At 42.2% G+C, this 19,273-nt stretch overlaps 1 protein-coding gene across 4 annotated transcripts in view; it reads left to right on the top strand.

The window, feature by feature from the left end:
• The window catches only part of RPS6KA2 (ribosomal protein S6 kinase A2), a 534,307-nt gene that overhangs the window by 457,818 nt on the left and 57,216 nt on the right, over positions 1-19,273 (top strand). For all 4 annotated transcript variants that reach the window (XM_059714848.1, XM_059714854.1, XM_019479851.2 and 1 more), the window contains one exon: positions 4,689-4,753. In XM_059714848.1, the coding sequence (XP_059570831.1) occupies positions 4,689-4,753 (65 nt within the window). The remainder of the gene's footprint in view (positions 1-4,688; positions 4,754-19,273) is intronic.

Raw genomic sequence — 19,273 nt, 5'->3', positions numbered from 1 at the left:
TTATCCTTTGGGTCTGGAGGATCGCCCCCTTAAGGTACGACCATCCCTCGTGGGCTCCCATCTCCTCTACCTTCTGGGCCGTCAGTGCCTCCCCCACTAGTCTCCTAACCTCATTGAAGTTGGCCCTTCTGAAATCAAGGGCTTTAGCCTTGGTGTGAGCCCTAGACGCCCTGCGTTGGATAGTGAAATCCAGCAGGTGATGATCGCTATTGCCCAGGTGGTCAAGGACCTGCAGTCCCCTCACCAGGTCATCCTCCGTAGCCAGGACCAGGTCTATCAAGGCGTTACCCCTAGTGGGGCTGTGCACTTCCTGGATAAGGTGAAGGTCCTGTAATACAGCCAGGAACCTACACGAGCAGTCAGACCTGGCTGTCTGCTCCTCCCAGCAAATGTCTGGGTAGTTTAGGTCACCCATGACAATAACATCTCTTGACCTAACCGCCTCCATAAGCTGACTGGAGAAGTCCTGGTCTAGTTCTTCCCCCTGGTTGGGTGGTCTGTAGTAGACACCCACTGTATGATGGTCCCTTTCGCCACAGTAACAACACAAACAGATAGCTGTTCCTTTGTTTGTCCATTATTTTTATAACTTTCTCATCCCAAGTTGTCCAGTCCTCAAGTTCCTTACCTCATCTTTTGAGGTAAGGTACTCCAGTCCTATTCAGTTTTTGGTTTTGTTTCATTTTAGGGAAACTTATATACCTGGTTCACCTACCATACCAGTCACGGCACTCACTCACTTTTTCCACTGCCTTCTAAGGCAGTCTGTACAATTTTATTGCTTAGTTCTGGGAAGGCATAAACTATGGCTAAGAGCCTTAGCATAGCTCAGTCTGCCCACTATACTAATAAGCCATAAAATTGACTCCTTCAGTTCTGCCTTAATAGAAATGTCACTGTTGGTATTCTAAGCAGAAAAGCAGCTTTGCTGCTTAAGATATGCATCACAATTGTGGAAAGCCAATGCGGGGGGGGGGGGGTGTATTATTTGTGAGTAAATATGGTAGATGTAGGGGATGTTGGTGAGATTATCAGAATGTTGTGTGGGCATTACATGGTGTGGTTATGTAACCTACTACATATTCACCTTTTATTCTGAGGTCTGTCAGTCCCTATGAAATTAGATACCCATACGGATTATCTTGTCCTGTTTACATGTCTCTTTATCAAAGAACATATATTTACTTGTTACAGTTATAGTAGATGTATGTCATGGTACAGCCACTTCTGGGATGGCCATGATGTCCGTAGGGCACTGTGACTGTTCCAGCTCTGCCCTATGGGAGCCTACTAATCTTGCCTGCCACAGCTTGCTGATATAAATGATGAATTGTGAGGATGCTCTTGAGTTGCTGCCCAGTCACAGTCCTGACAGACTCCTCTAAACCCTGTGGGTTGCTAGACCCCATTATTGGGTCCTACACTCAGGAGGTGCCTTATACCATTAAGCCTTATGGGCAAGATGCAGGACTCCAAAACCACCCCTTTATCACACCCCATGCCTCACAGATGTTATGTAGACGTTGTCTTCTTGTGTTGAGCCCTCAGCTTAGTCCAGCCTCAGTAACTGCACCCTCTCACACTGGGGTCTGCTCACCCCCTGTCACTGTACCCTCTCTGGCATTGGGGTCTCCACACTATAGTGTGTCCCAATTAGGCCTCCTCCTCCCCCAATAGCCTCAGCTTGGTCCACTGGTTTAAATAACAACAGGAAGCACAAGCCTCTGGGCTACAACACAACCATAACATAAGGTCCGCACTCCAACCCCTTTTAGAAGACAAGCTTCTCTTTCAATTTACTGGACCTCCCCTGGCCACCAGTACCTATGAGCTCCTATAGCCCCTTAATCCTACCAGAAGCTGGACAGGCAGTCAAGCATCTCCACTTAGCTTCCTCTATGAGAGCTCCTTCCCTCTTGGCTGCTGCCAGGGAACGAACTCTCTAGTCCCAGCCCTGAGGTTTATGTGCGCCCAGGGCCCCGCCTTCTTCCAGTCAGCTGACTGGCTGCAGGTACAGGCTAATTCCCTCATTAGCCTGCTGCCACAGTAACCTGCACCTGTGGGTGTTCTGCTGGCTCCTAAGGCCCTCTCTCTGGGCAGTTTCTGCCCTCAAAGGAGCAGGCATCTTAGTGCCCTGCAACAATGTACGTGTGATGAGCAAATATGAAAAGGTTATCCCATAGAGTTTGTGACCAGATTTTCAGAGGAGCTAAGCAAGAGCACTCTGCTTTCCCTTTAACTTTAGTGTAAATCCTGAGTATTCTTCTCCTGTGAAAATTAGACCATTAACAACCACAGTCTCTTCACTGTAATACATTACCATGATATGGACTCAAACCATGAACTTCATAGCAATACATTTTTAACATTCCAGAGCTCTACGGCAGGGGTGGCCAACCTGCAGCTCCAGAGCCACACATGGCTCTTCGGAAGTTAATATCCATCTCCTTGAATCTTTGCACAAGCATACCAGCTTCCAAGTGGAAATGCATATTAACTTCTGAAGAGTCGCATGTGGCTCTGGAGCCGCAGGTTGGCCCCCCCGTTCTGTGGTATTTCCAACTAGGATTTCTGTTTAAGTGCATCTTCCAAACCAACTTTAGTGTAAGTGGAATTAATCAGATCATGATATTCAGATACAGAAGTAAGGAGGAAAAGCATGATGTTTGAGATGTTTATACTTGTAGCTGATTATAAGATCATAGGAGAGGAGGCCTGGAAGGGATTTCAGTCCCTGGAGAAAGACGAGTCATTCTTGCCACATACTGATGTCAACTGTTTATGAGGAGACAGCAGCAGTGAATTGCATTGGAAAACAGGGATAGGGGAAGGAACAAAGGAGCAGAGAAGAAAAGGGAAAGCATCATCAATCATCCACATCCAAGAGAAGGCTACCAGCTAATCTAATCTAATCAAATCTAATCAGATACTTAGGGGCTTATCCTCATTCACTGAAGCCAATAAGACATTTTTTCCATCCACTTCTGTGAGACCAGCATTTGGGCATATGATTTCTGCCATATGTTAAGGAAGAAGCATTATATAAGAAATCATGAAGCTCTGTTACCACCTCTGTACACATAGACTCCACCATTGTTTCTTTTAAGCACCATTTCTGGATGTCATTTTCTTCTGACAGTGGCTTTACACTAATATAATCCTGCTGATTTAATCAGTTGCTTCTTTTTCATACAAAAATCAGAATTAGCTTACCTTGATATTTCATAGGTCATTTGGTGAGGGTACTGAACTTAGAGGGTGTATGCAGCTTCCTATTAAGAAGTTGGAACAAAGTTTGTAGCTGGCCAATTCTTTATTGATTTCTAGAAGTCTCTTCTATGTTAACGCTGCAGCAGGAAGGGGAATAAAAGCTATAAACACCCCTGTCTGATCAGCTACTTTGTGTACTTGCCTGACAACCCTGCATATACTAAGCAAGAATTTTTTTTTATAGTCATCAGCAAGTGTTAAGCAGGCTGTAGGAAGCCGTTCCTGGTCAGTGCACTTTGGCAAATACTAGTAATGTCCCATTTTGTAAAAGCTTGAATTTACAAAACCTGTTATAAAACTGCTTGTTAAGTTGATCTTCAGGAAGTACAAAGTTTGCATATAAAGATGCAGTCCTCTGAGATTCTGATGGCTACTACAGGGTGCTCAGCCACCTGAACTCCCACTGATGTCAGCTGGAATTAATGTTTAGCACACAGCTGGTGGGACTCAGCACCTCAGAAGAACCGGCCCCCAAAAATGCAATGCAGAGTCTTCATATCCAGATTTTATTTCCCCTGGAGGAGAATGAAAGACATTATTAATAAAAGCAAATGAACCAAAAATATGGTACACTCCACTAAATCTGACAGCTGTTTAATTATTAGTGAACACCTGTTGATTTTCCTGAAGGCACTGAAGCAAGTAAACTAAGGTGCTGAAAAGAATGAAAAAGGATGTCAAATGAAGACATAAGGTAAAAGTAATGAAAAAATTAGATGTATTGCAATAAAATCCCAAAGGAGTTTCATTAAATCATCTATGGAATAAATAAGAAATAGAATAAAAATTGTCAATGAATGAACAGCATTTGACTTTCAGGGTTTTGGTACCAATGCAAATGAAAGGGTTGTATCTCTAAATGGGCACCCATAGCTTTGAGATGCCCAAAATTGACTGACAATTTTGAAATTCTGAGCATAAAGTTATCTGCAATACAGTTTTCCGCACCTGTCTCTTCCATTAATTGGATAATAAGACATATCTCCAGTGACTTAGACTAAGGTATGAAGTACAAGTGTTAGGTAGCAGTAATACCACTGGATTGGAAATTCCTCTGCATACTCCTAGTTTTGCCTTCTTAATACGTGCTGCATGTCAGCAGTTTATTCACGTCTTATAGGAAGCATGGGAAGTTGGCCATGAAGATCTTACATACGCTTTACTACACAACCTTGACATCTTGAAGTGTTTTTTTTTTCCCTTGCTCACTGTGTTTCCATTCATGAAATATCTTGGAATATATATATGATGGCTTATACAGTTTGTGGTATTTCTCAGTTCTTTTAAGTAAAATAGGTAGTTTGGTGGGAGTTTTGGCTTTTCCAAAAAAGGACAAAACATTTCATATTGTCCATTCCTTGTGGCCTGGCTTTACTCTGACTCCGTCTCTCTCTCCCTTTCTTATATTGTCTCGGCAGGTGCTGGCCTGGATGGAGTTGAAGAAATTAAGCGTCACCCTTTCTTTGTTACTATAGACTGGAATGTAAGTAGAGCAGTATTGTTTCTAATTGTACTGTGGGATTTGGTAGAATTAGTGAATACCAGCTGGAAACTGGATCTGTCATGTAAAAAAAAAAAAAAAAACAAAAGAAAAGCTTACTTGAATGAAATCTGCAATACATGACCTGAGAGTTAAAACCTTTTGATTGGCATCCATGTTTCTCTTTTAACACCAAAGAAAACGAAGGTACATTCAGCATCCACCGCTTTTTCAAACTTCTTGTTTATATTTTGTTTAATCAGCTGGCTCATTATGATACAATTTGAATCTCTTCCCAGAGGTCCACAGAATAATTACTACATTGCACTCTGAAGAACTTAATGCCCCAAACCAAGGAGCTGGAGTGTAATGGAGCAGCTCTAAATAAAGAATTCCTGTGCTATTTCGTATTGAAAGCAAAACAAAGCTTATGGTCTTCATTTGGAAAAAGGCACTGCTGGAGAAAGCTCTCTGTTGATCTGCGTCTTTCTATCTATGTGTTTATATATCCCCAGTAAAATTATTAGGCCCATGTCTGTAGGCCTGTTGAGCTGTGTTTAGTACAGAACCAGAGACACAAAGATGGCTATATGCCACCTTTGTGTTTTGCAAAGCCAGAGGCTGCCAGGAACCAGTTTACGTCCAGGGTAATTTAGCACAGCCTTGAGACTATCCTAATTTATGGCTACTAATAGCAGCCTCAAGGGACAGTGTGGGCTGACAGAGATTGCAAAGCACAAAAGTGCTCTAGTTATGTCACAGCCTTTCTTGTACATCCCTCTGCTAAGAAGGCAGGCAGGGTGCTTTTTAAGAGCTGTTATAGGTGGCTGGACAGCTCCTGAAGTATCCTATGCTGTAAGAACATTCAGTCATCCAGTAGCTTTCTTACTCTTTTTTGTCACTATAGGGCACAACTCATCCAAAGCCCAAGCTAAGGACTCATCCTTACATATTGTGATGAGAACTATAGAAAAGCATAAAGTAGCTCAGTGTGTAAAGACTAGACTTCATTATAGAGCATGCAGTTCATCCATCCAGAGCAGAAAGCAGCAGCTTTCCATCTAAATGGTGACTGCCTACTGAGGTGACAGACTAATTTTGTTTCAACATTTGAAATTGGCACAGCAGACATTTTAACAAAAGTAACACTGTGCAAATAAGAAGTGTTTAACGTGACGCAGGAGACAGTAGGCAATAGTTTGTCTTACTGCAGTCAGTTACATCTTATAGACTAAGTACAGATGGTCAAATAGCCTGAGGCTGAATTGATCCAATCTTCTCACATTAGTCTAATCTGCATAGATAGAACCAATGAGCAAGTGAACAGACATTCACTTTTGATTCCAGAAATGCAGCCACATGCCTGCAGTGACCCAGGCCAGAAGCTAGGGGGTGCTAGAGCATGCTCCCTGCTTTGCTGGAACAGACAGCTTGGACCAAGGCTAGCCTGGCCACCTTGCAAGGGGGAGGGAGTAGAGGGGGGAGGTGCAAAACATCCTGGGATGCTGGGGAACTGTGAGTTAACTTGAATACAGAGGGGATCTGGGACAGAAGTTCAATAAACCAATTTAATTAAATAAGTTAAGTCTGTTACTACCTCTATGCAGGTTTATCTTAAACCAGTTTAACCCATTTTGAAAGCAGCTTATGTGCACTGAACTTCTGTTATGTTACAAATTTGAACTGGTTTCCAATTACTTATAACAATTTATGTGTAATCTCTGTCCCTAGCCATAATGATTTCACATCATAATTCAGGTAAACACCCGATTCAAACTTCTAACAGGTTTAAAATGAGCCTCTGGTGTAGTTTCCGATTTGGAACTACCACTAATACAAATTCAGATTTTATTCAAAGGTACAAACTTTTAGGTAAAAATAAATGTATAGACTTTTCTTGTTCTTCCTGGGTCTCTGGTTCTTGGACTTTTCTGCTGGCCAGATCCTTTAAAATTCACTAATCTCATTTTATCTGATGTCTTTTATGGTATTTCTGTGGCACCAGTCACTCTAGTATTAACATTGTATTCACTGGACATGTGACATGAAGCAAGTCACATGGCTACTATTGTAACTACTGTTTGAGGGAAAACAGTGTGAATGTACCTGAACCAGTCAGATTCTAACCTTTCTCCCTGACTTCATAAAGAAGTTAATCCCTTCGAAAACACTGAGTTCATTTGAACCCATATCATTTCAAACTACAGGCAGTGTATGTCCATGAAAGCATGCTTTATACCCTCAAAGCTCAGGAACCAGCTTTGAACTGAACTCAGAGGAGTTGGCACATCACCTGGTAGTGTGCTAGAAGATGATAAAATGATTTTCACTTTCAACCCAGCTGATTGTCCTCCCATTTCTCCAAGCATTACATTCTCGAATTCTCTCTCCATTTCCAGTTTTTACTAATATTTACATTTCAGGTTGATCTTTCCATATTTAAATAGTAAGGCCCAGGGATGAAGAGGTTTAGGAAGTAAGTCTTCATCTCCCACTTCAAAGAAAAGTTTCCTAGTCTCAGGACATGGGGTAGGCAAGGCCAAGTACATCCTCCTTCCCTCCTGGTTGGTCCACTGGACAACCAAGAGGAAAAGAGATGTAGGGCTGGAAAAGACCAAGCCAGAGGCATTCTTGCCTTGTAGTTCAAGGTGATGGGCATGGCCAGAGAGGGCACCCTAGGGTCTGGCCCCTACACTTAATGTTGAGTATGTGATTTGCAGTGAGTTAGTCATTGGATAAAATGGATAAATAGCAGTGAGAGCAGGGCAGTACCCAATACTGACTTATTCTCCTTTGGCTCCACATACCTTCTCCTCCTGGCTGCCCAATGGGCCACCTTTAACAGTAAGGGTAGAGGGTACTCTTCATCCTGCTGAACACATCTCTGGTAGTTAGGACACTTCCTTGGGAGCTAGGAGAAAGATCAGGCCCTGCTCCAGGGGGCATAGCAACCCTCAGATGCATTGTGACTGCATTAGCTACAGTGCGCTTGGGAACTGCTCAGTTCTAACCACACTGTAGGCTTCAGATAAATCACTCCATTCCAATGTGATTAATGTTTAGAGTGCACCTGTAGGATGGGTAAGTGTCATAAAACACCAATGCATTAACCTGGACTATATTTACAGAATTTTCTCTGTACCTATCCAGCCTTAATTTGACATCACTTAAGCCCTTTTTCTAAACAGCAGACATTCAGGTGGACTGTGTTCATTTCAAAATGGCTTGAGTCAGCATGAGCTTGGCAGTAAAAGCCAGGCCTTTATGTCTAAATAAAAAGATGCATCCAGCTGTTAACAAGCCCTCCATAGACTGAAAGAGACAGAACTGGGCAGTAGGAATGCATCAGAACAGATGTGTAGTACTAATTTTCTATGAAATGCTTGACATCAGCTTGCAGGCTGTTAGCAAAGATCAACACTTGCGAGCCAGAATGTGAATACTGGCATTTTTTTTACAGCTAAAATCATTAAGATCATCAATAGGCAAGGGGCAAAGTGTCTCTTGGATTGCCTGTCCCCTTGAAAGTACTGTGGCAGCTGTGGTTGACAAGGGACACCAAAGCTGACAGTCAGAAGCTTTCAGGGACCGTTGGGAAATCATTTTCTGCCAGTAGTCCTCTAGATGGATCACACTTATTGCCAGCGATCAGACTGAGTGAGACTCTTCTGATTGTCTCAGTGTAAGAGAATTTTTTTTTAACCAGCCTTTACCCAATGCAGCAGTTATTTGATGACTGGGGAAGCAACCACCAAATGTAATTCTAAGGGGAAAGGAGACTCAAAACTGAATGAAGAGTTAGTTTCTCCCTCCAAATATGTACAGGATGCCTAGATGCCTAATGGACTCCTTGAAAATGCAGATAGATCAACAGACAAATGAATAGCTGAGATGTCTGTTTCACAAAGATACCTATCAAAGTTGAGTTAGGTTATGTTAGTGGAGGTCTCAGTCTCTGGACCACATATCTTCCTCTTGCGATAATCACTTCTCGTGTGTTTTTTCCATCTTTCTCTCTCTCTGAACAGTCACACACACAGCATGTTCCAGACAGTCTGTCTGATGTAAATGAGGCAGCCAGCACAATGAATAGCTATGTGCAGTGTAAGGAAAGAGCCTTGCTGTGCCAGCACTTCAAGTCTACCAAATACAGCATCTGTGATGCAGAGTCAGTATGTAAAAAAGGAAAAAAGAAAAAATAAGCTTGATCCTGGAATGCATAGGCATTGCCGAGGTTAAATACCTCCTTGCTGCCCATACACACCATCCCAAAGTCTCAGTCTCCAAGGAAAGCACTGATTAAAGATCCTCATATGTGCTTCAGATTAAGGCACACTGAAATAGATTCCTTGCCTTGATCAGTAAGCAAAGGGAATGGAAACTTTCCCTTAAATCGTTTGGTAGCATTAGCAGAACCAGTCCCTTGGCTTTCTCTTTTACCCCTGAAATACAAGCTACAAGGAGGGTTGGAAGGCACATTGTGAAATCAGGGAGAAGGAGTAGCTAAAATGCAGTGCAGCTGGGAGCTATCTCCAGCCATGCAGGATCCATAAAGAGCCATATTACAGATGATACCATTCAAACATCCCACAGGCTGATCTAACATGCACCAGGACTGGAGCTGGGACAGCAGACTGGAGAGCTGTAAGCCTTGCTCTGCTGCACCTAGCAGAAGCTGAACACTGCAGAGAATCTACTTCTGTATCAAGAGCCATCAAGGAATAATGGCCAGGAGGAACAGTATATGCTTCCAAGTACCACTCCAATCAGCCCCTTGAAAACTGAGGAACATCCCCATGGATGAATGAAGTCAGCTGCTTTCCTGGTGCTACCTGAGTTGAGTTTATACATCAGGTGGTCATCTTCCAAGTAGGGGCAATTTGAGAGTATTAAATGTATGTGGGAGGCCAAGAGAAACCTGGTTGCTGTGCATGTGTCCTCAGCCAGTGGGCACAGAGGCAGGCAGGTTGGGTTTTGATATCTACCACTTCTCCCTCAAAAACCACACTGTACTTCCTTGAGTTTACCCAGTCTAGGTACTTCAACCGAAGTCATGTTTTACCATATTTCAACCACAGGCACCTTTTCATGGATAGGAATGTTGGTGATAGGTCTTTCAACCACTGTGCAGCAAATGGGAAATAAATAACAGCAGCAATACAGGGACTTGAGCTATTAAGGCTTGATTCTTAAGTGAGCCTGCCTTCTGCTTAGTTGTAGGAGGGAAGCTGGCCCCAAGTCCCTTATCCTTGGCTACCTGCCCCTAGCATAAGCTAAAGCTGAAGGGAGGTAACTTTAACTTCATTGTAAGGTCCTCTTGCTCCATCAGACCCCCTCCCTTCTCATCCCTATCCCAGACACGCATCTCTTCATTGCTGCATTCCTCCCCTTTACATCAAGACAGCGGGTTGTGGTATAGGAGCACTCTTTGCCAATTTTACGCTATCCGTGATTATTTCAACCTTGTAATTCTTAAGTGAAAATGTCCAGGCAATTCAAGTGCAATTTGTATTGCATTAAGTGGCTCAAATTGAATAATGGATAATCTAGTCTCTAGTTCTTAATTCACATGCCCAAATTGCAACTCAGGTTAATCCCTGTGAAAAACTCCTTGGCATTGCTAGTGCTACTGCAACAACAGCTGTAAGTCTACACTTCCCAGCATGAAACAGAAAAGACATCACTTTGGTGAATCTTGGTCTCAGTGCTAGGAAGCTTTCCCCAGACCATCCTGGCACAAATTTGGTGATTTTCTTTTAGACAAGTGAATTGACAAAGATTTTTTTGAGGATGTAATGATTAACTTTATCCCTTCAGGGTTGGGATAGTTAGACAAGCTTTCCCATGTAAGGCATTCTTCATCAGATCACCTGATATTTGATATCACCCCAAAAAATCTTTGCTTCTTGCATAAATTCCTGCACCATCATGGCTACAACATCACTCTAGTACTACCAAAAATAAGTGGATTGTCTTTTAGATTAAAAGCCAAGGCTGAGATTTTCAAAGTAACCTTAGGCAGTTAGGTATCTAATTCCCACTGCATTTCATGTACCTAGTTTCTACAACATTTAGGACAATGTTCTTCCTAAGGCAAACAAGTAGGGCTCCCATTGACTTTAAATTGATTAAAAACACCAGTGTCTAAGGGCAGAATTTGTACCCATATTTCTTCTTCTTCTTTTTTTAATTCCCTCCTTACAGGTCAGGCCTGAAGAATTTTTAGATTTCCACAAGGTCTGTGAAATCCATTTTTGCAGACCTCAGTCAGAAGAGCTGAAAAGCAGCTTTTTCATAGGATCATCTAGATAAAATGCCAATCTGGGACTTTATTTATCACAAAGTAGCAAATTATTGTCCTTCTATCAAATGCCTTCAGTAGCTGAAGGAGGGAGCGGGGAAGGAAGACCATTCAAAGTCTGTTTCCTTTACCCAAACTACTTGCATCATAGAGATAAAAGTCTATTAACAATACAAATGAACTAAATTATAGATGTTAATCAGCAGCAGAAACAGGCCCCAAGGTCTGAATTCTGGTAGCTCTTCTGTCATTTTGAAACAGTTTCATCTAGTTAAAGCTGAACATTTAAAAGGTGGGTCAGCTTGTTGTTTGCTTATTGGCTTTTCTGTGACAGTTGTATGTATCAAGGGAGTTTATTCCCTTATATCATTGCAACCAGCCACATCTTTCTATTTCTGGAAAGTATACAGGTCTTCATCAAAGAAACTCATTCAGTGCAAGGAATGACTAAATACTATTTAATTATATTAAATCATTTTCTTTTTCTTGATATGTGCAAGACACCTGCACAAGGTATTTTACATCTCTATCTTTTCATGCATACATTTATGAAAGGAAAAGATTATGATAAATGAAAGATTGCTAAATTATAAGGAACAGATACGAGTCCCAGAACTTTGTTGCCAGCCTCTGTGGTACATTACAGGAGTCCCAGTGGAAGAAATGTCCATTGACTAACCAAGCAGCAAAGACCAAGACAGAAAGTTTAGCGAAGCCTAACAGCAAAACAAATTAAGTAGTATTGACTTTCCATCAGAACTCCATCCTGTAGAAAATTATGGCATTCCTAAATTTGTCTTTTGTCCCAAATCAGGGGTATCAAAGTTTTGGGTGGGATGGAACCAGTGTACCATCTTGTTTCATTTCAGTTTAGTTCAGCATTAGCCTGTGCCTTTCTGAGCTGCCACGGTGCTTCATGGTAGCTAGCATATTGTGGCCAAGTGATTCCCAAGAGATGCTTTGGTGGTTCAACCAAAGGAGGGATCACTATCCATCCGGGAGGGACAGGCTAACAAAGGAAAGGCTAGTCCAAAGGAAAGAATGGGGACATGAAGTACCCTAACTTTATGTGGCATTGCATCAGTGCAAGCAGGTCTGAGATGATGTAAAACTGATCCAGAACAAACCACACAAGGCAAAATTTTTTGCATTGGAAAAATCCAAAGTACATTTTAAAGATTCAGCAGAAAAATTTGATTGATCAAGCTCTGCATTTCCTGTTGTAAACAAATTTTGATGGAAAAGTCCTAACCGACTCCCAACATTCAACTGAATATAAGAAGCATTTCTGCATAACAGAAATCTTTTCAACTGCCAAACCAGCTAAAATCTTGATGAGCTTCCTAAACCTTTGTCAAAAATATCAAACATTTTGTGGGCATGGTTACAAAAAAATGTCAGGGTTAAACCTCCAAATTATATGTGGCTTTGGATGGTATTAATTCCCAAACTGCTAGAGGTTTCTGTGCATTCTGGGGATGATTCAATTATGTATTAATTTGAATATATTAATTGCAAGATGCTCAAAGAGGAAGGAAAGGAATGAGAAACATAAAGAAGCTTAGATACTTATCCAAGTCTGTATGCCTAAATCATAGAAGAATAGGGAAGGAAGGGACCTCAGATGGTCATCTAGTGTAACCCACTACTGAAGACAGGATCATCCGTATCCAAACTATCCCATACAAGTGCTTGTCTAACCTATTCCTAAAACTATACAAACAACCGTGTCACATAACTGCAAGGCATATTGCCAAAAAAAAATAAATCCACCAAAAACATTCTAACATGCCACAGGTAAAGTTGAGGGATGAGGGCATCCTTCATCATCACACCCTGTGTTATGTCATTCTCACATCTATTGATCATAACGGCTGGTTACAGACATTAAAAAAAATGACGCTGTACTTTAAACTCAGCATGCTCCTACGCCGAGCTCAGTTCATGCCCAGAAGAGGCATCGCGTTAGATGGACCCAGCTCACCCAATATCTGTATAGATCAGACACTTTAGTGTACTTTTTTGGTGCTTTTAGCTAATAGCTGATTGAATCAGCTTTAGGTAAAAGCACCAAAAAGCCCTGCTGATGCACTCAATCTATACAGATGCTGTAGAGCTGGGTCAAACTAATGTGCTGCTTCTTCCGGTTTTGGGGGTAGTTTTTTTTAAATGTCTGTAAGCAGCCAAAATTCCCAGTCACTAAATCTATACAGTTCAGCATGATGCACTGTCATTTCTCACATCCATCACTTGTATTTTTGTGTTATTGGCCAATATGACAGCCCTACTGTGAAGTTTTTTTGTTTTACTCTGAGGCAAAATTAAACAGTCAATAACAGATTGAGAGGAACTTCTCTCTTAAGGATACAGAAATGAAATGTGAAGGAGAAAACATGAATTCTTTCCCAGCCCTTTACAACTGTGCAGAATAGATGCACATACATTATCGATCTTGGGTACCTAAATAAAGATACCCAAATCGGCATGTGAATGCTCCAAATGTTAAATTGGATACTCCCAAATGGCCACATAACTGGGGAAATTGAGCCAGATCTTGACTGCACTGAAAATTCCCACTGATTTCATTTGTATAGAATTAGGACTATAGTAGCTCAGCATCTGCCCTGTAACTTAAAACTTACCAAAAGTTATGCCAAAGATAGATGTGGACATCCTGACATTCAGAATCCAGATTGGGTCCAGATTTGCTGTATCCTTTCTTCATTTTGGTCTTTTGGATGAGCCATGCAGAAACCCACCTTTCTTTGAAGAGCTTAATTTGAAAGAAAGCATCCACATTCTTATCGCCTTGGTAAATGGCCAGTGCTTTCCTTATCCATGATGCGAGTATTTTCTTTAATTTCCTTCCTATACTATTCCAAAAGGTAGAGATGGGTCCAGACTGAAACCAGACACCTGAATGCACTCACCCTCAAAAAAGATCTAACTGTAATCCTGAATCATGGTCAAAATCCAACAAAGAGTCTGCCTGTATAATAGAGTTAACCCAAAATCTTGATCTGTCCTCTCACAGTGTGTTTTGGAATCCAAATTTAGATCAAATTTTACAGCATGAGCAGGTAGAGGAGACTGAAAACCAGGATTCCTCCCTCTGTACCTAACCCATCCTGCAACTGTGGGCAAGTCACTGAGGGTCTGATCCAAATTGTTCTTGTAAGTGCCTGAGGAGGACTTAAAAGTCTCTCAGGATATAGCACAATATGTGGTTTATGTCAGTGAGCTGCAAAACAAGGTAGGCAATCAAGAGCACCTAAAAAACCTTCAGGGGTCAAATCCAGAAGCTAGGTGTCCATGATTTCCAACTGACTTATAGGGCACAGACAGAAGTGACAATTTTCATCCAATCTGGCCACAGAACACAGTCTATAGCCATGACCAAACACAAGTGCATGGCTGCAGACAGCTTTAAAAATGGCTGATCAGGTGAAAATAGGAACCGTCATTGTCAGATGAAGACATTTCAAAACAGAGCATCTTCTGTAACATCTGGCTGGGAGGCAGTGCAGACTTGAGCTGTTTTCAGAACAGGAGGGGCAAAAGGGAGCAGAGGAAGTTCTGTCTGGGGGTTTTTTAGCCCCCGCTGAAGGGCTGAGTGGGTGTGTTGGAGCCCCCCTGAAGTGGGGAGTGGGGCTCCAATTCACCCATCCCACCCTCCAGTGCCAGCTGGGGAACCCCTAAAATGAGCTCCCCGTCTTCCTTTTCCCCCCTCCAGTTCTGAAACAGGGACAGGATGGGAGAGAAAAGCATCCATTGCTAGGGGAAACCACTTACAAGCTGGCAGCCAGCAGCTAAATTTGCCTCCCTGCCTGGAACCAACAGTGAACTTCTGTTTGGTTCGGGGGATTGTTGTAACTCAGAACACTTTGTGCAAAGCTTTCTCAGTTACAGCAGGGAGTTGCACTTCTGTCTGCACCCACAGATACAGACAAGAAGCTGGAAACACATGGCTGTAATATAAAGAAGTGGCAGCTTGGCTTTTGGCTGTGGCCAATAACATGGTTTAAGAGAGGACACAGGAATTATCTAATCAGAAATGGAAATGGAAATGCCAGGGAAGGATTTTGACTGAGGCTTTTTCACTGATATATGCCACTTTTCCTCTAGACTTTCCCCCAATAAGTGGTTTGTGATGCCATATCTTTGGGGTGAGGTTGGTCCTGTCAAATTTGAAGTGCTTCCCTGGTAATTGAGCATGTGCTTTAAGAATAAGTAACACAAGTAAAGCAGCAACAGCAGTATGTGGAAAGACTAGATGAGGAAATAAGCTAGGAGGCCAGACAGGGAGTGATTGATTATCATTATCCTGGGGAGAAAATGGAATTCTTTGTATGATAAACAATTCTAACACTTTTTTTTTTTAAACTTTCTAGTACCTGAAAGGCTGAGCTATAAAGTTAGTTCATGTGCTTAGCCCTAAGGGGCTGTGTCCAGATGAGCAGGGGAGTGTGGTTTGTGGTGCCACAAACCACATGTGTGGAACATTAAAACATGCCCTGTGCTGCAAATTTGCAAGACGGGCAAAATTTGCTACCAGGATTTCAGGTGCTGGGAACAAATTGGCTCAATGCACACTACAATAGTGTGCACTGGAACAAAGAGAGACCTGGTCCTCCAGCCAGAGCATCTCTATGTTCCATTTGTACCTTGGCTGCTCCAGCACACTGGGAGCAAGGAGACGCTGGGCAAGGCCAGTTTTCCCAGAGTAGGACAATGTATCTCACAACAAAGCACTGCAGCACAGAGTAGCAACACAAATTTGTCCCACTACTGTTTGTGCCACTGAAAGCGCATGGCCCTGCTCATCTGGATGCGGCCAGTCAGTTTGTCTGTCTTGTGCAGTAAAAAGAAGTGTTTTAGAACATGCTGCTATTCTCCAAGAAGAGGAAAATAAGGGAAGCAAAAAGCGAGAACTTTCTCTAGGTGAAGACCAATCAATAAAAAGGGCCTCCTCCAAGATGTTGAGTATTTTTAGTTCCCATTGAAGTGAGAGATGAGGGCACTCAGCACCTGTCAGGAGGCATTCAGCCCATGGTGAGGCCCAGAGTTTGCAAAGGGTTTTTAAAATTCTATGAAGCTGAAAGAAGGGATGTGCTAATGACTAAGTTGACACATTTCATGTGTTGATGAGTGACAGTAGCAAATTACAGCAGCACTTGGCTTTAATTATTCAGAGCACAGTTTCCATTATGGTGCACAACAATCAACCATTCATCTTCCTTACAGAGAAGGGGAAGCAGAACTTTTCACATTGAATTGACTATTAATTATTGTGGCCACACTTCCAACTCTGTTAGCATTAACATCCTTGTATTCCAGGGTGTTATAACATGGCCACAAACATCTGCTTCGTGCTGGTGCTGATATTGTCCTACATAATGTCTTGCCATTTATTCAGCTTAGCAAATTGAAAACTAAAATGTCTGCTATGACCATATCTATGAAATTCCAAGATGACCCTGAATTTAAGATGACCCCCCAATAATTAGAGTCTATACATGGAAATTTTATAAATTTGTTATAATTTTCTATGTACAGAATCTAATTAGAGGAGGGTCATGTGCCCTCCTCTTACCAGCTCAGAGCTGTTCCACCATGGTTCAAACTTCTGTGGTCCCAGGCGCACATGCAGGCGCTGCACCCGGGAGCAGCTGACTCTGGCACAAACTGCGCCGTTTATCACATCGCCTTAATGGTATATGCAGATGCACCCAGTGATCTAGCTTTCTTTACTATTCTGTCAGGGCCAGCCCAAACAAAGCACAGTGCATGTGCCTTTTTTGGTAGGCCCAGTACATTCCTTGATCTTCAGCTTTCCATTCTATTAGTTTTTTTTAGTGGCCCAAAATTTTTATTCATTTGGTCTCGGTTTACCTTGAGGGTTACTGCCACTTGTCTATGGGTATCTAAGACTGCTTTTAACATCTGTTGCATCCATTTATTACTCAACACTCAGGTCTGCATACCTTCAGGTATATCCCCAGCTACCCACCACTGCTCAGGCATTTGCATTTCTTGGCCTGTCATCACCTTGTGAGGACTGAGCTCATGAACAGCTGCAGTCTCCCTAAGGCCCTGAGGATCAAGGACAATTTTACATCCTAGTCTTTTCCATGTTCCCAAATACCTAACCAACCCATCTTTAATTAATTTGGATTGCCTTTTTATCAACTTGCTGTAAGCAAACCACATTTATTGACAATGACCATTTCTTTTCCTTTGAATGCCTTTGCTAATGCTCTCTGTGCTTCTCAGGGCTAACGGTCAAACTTACATTAATTTGGTACCATGTGCTACTGGTTTTTCATCACTGGCATTTATAAGTTGTGTCTTTTACACAGGCAGTCAGTTTATGAGGGATAACCCAGTCCTAAATCTGAGTAGATGCTCACTTTGTCTTCTACAGGAGTGTTTTTTTTCCAGTGCTGCAACTATTACCACCTTGCCTGAATGTGGAACACTTTTCCCACTTTGAACTTTCATATTTTTCACAGTGACTGCTGCATAACCTGTAGTGGGTTTTCTTTTTTTTTTTTTTTTATAATAGCTGGATCCATCAACAAACTAGAGAAACCCGGGTTTCTCTCTTACTTTTCCAAATGGCTCCCCTCCTTTAAACCACATAACTACCTATACAATAGGGCTTTCTCTGCATATTCCTCGATACAATTTTTTGGGAACCCTGGCAGTCCTAAAAAGGACTTCAAAATCGCAATGTCTGTGGGAGCAGACAATTTAGTGATAAGATCTATTCTCTGCTAGTCAGGACTTCTTCCCTTTTTGTTTAAAATAACATCTAAGGGAAAAAAGCACCCTTTGATTACACAGCTGTATTTTGAGTTTCTGTAAACATTCTCTGATCCAACAAACTGTTAATTGCTAAGCTTTCCTCTACTTTCGAGATATTCACATTGTTGGGGGAGGGGGGTAGGATCAGATCCCACAATATTAACACAAACATTATTTAAACCACAATCTTGTTTACTCAACAAAGACACCCCTCACCTTTTCTTTTAGCAGTGCAACAACATCTGCACTCCCTTCTGACAACAGTATTTGGCTGTGGGGATGAGTTTACAAAGAAACCCACCAGGGGCTGCAGTTAGGATAGCCTCTTCACCTTCCTGATAATGACACATTCCAATTCACAAACAAATATTAGCACAGTTAATTAAAGCTTTCAACTTCTTAAGCATCTGTGACCTCAGAATACCACAATGGTCAGCTAACAACATCTTTTCAAACTTATCTGAACAAGGAGTCCTGGGTAACTAGACACTTGGGAGAATTTACCATTCAACTCTTTAAAGTAAAAAAGCTTGTGATCTTTCAGGGAATTTTTACATGTGCTTGGGGAGGCACAGTGGGGGTGGGGCTTTACTTAGTGAGCCATGCTAATTAAAAGCACCCAAAATCACATGTATCAGCATCCCCTGCGCTGAAAAATGGCAGTGGGGCACTTTGAATGAGCTTTAGTTTAAAGTGCCCTGCCACCATTTTTCAGTGCAGGGATGCTGATACACATGATGCCAGAGTCTGCTAAAGCGCATTAATTTCTGTACCCCAGCAGACTTGCTTAATCGAGTCTGCTCCGATTCGCTGGATTTCCAACGTGTCAGAGCTGGCTCCATGCACATCTAAAGGAGCCCTCCGTTTCTATTTTCCTTTGGTTCTGTGTGAATTTAGATTTCCCTTTTCAAATTGCTTTACTTGTGAGAAGGGTAGTAATGATTTGATTTTTTTTCTGATTAAATGCTTTAAAGTCAAAAAGCCATTCTTCCCCTCCACTTGTTCTTGGGTGCAGACAGAAGTGACAATTTTTGCCTGATGAGGCCATAGAAAGCAGTTTATAGCTGTGACCAAACAAAGGTGCACAGCTGCAGACAGCTTCAAAAATGGCTGATTGGGTGAAAAATCTGACCCCTCTTTGCATGAGATATCAGATAAAGACATTTCAAAATGTAGCATCTTTTGTAGCTTGCGTTTGTTGAGCTCCCAGCCTGTTGCTGTTTTCAGAATGGGAAAGGGGAAAGGGAGTGGAGGGAGAGTAGTCTGGGGGTGGTTTCAGTCCCCTGCAGAAGATGAGATGGGATACCCTGCTCTTTGGCACCAGCTGGGGAGCCCCAAGAATGAGCTCCCTCCACTGCCTTTCCCTGCTCCCATTCTAAACACAGGGAACACTGATAGAGAGCCCTGGCCATTGC

Source organism: Alligator mississippiensis, chromosome 1 (assembly GCF_030867095.1).
Source record: "Alligator mississippiensis isolate rAllMis1 chromosome 1, rAllMis1, whole genome shotgun sequence".
Taxonomy (NCBI): domain Eukaryota; kingdom Metazoa; phylum Chordata; order Crocodylia; family Alligatoridae; genus Alligator; species Alligator mississippiensis.
Note: the sequence above shows the minus strand (reverse complement) of the source record. Positions and strands in the feature narration are given on the sequence as shown.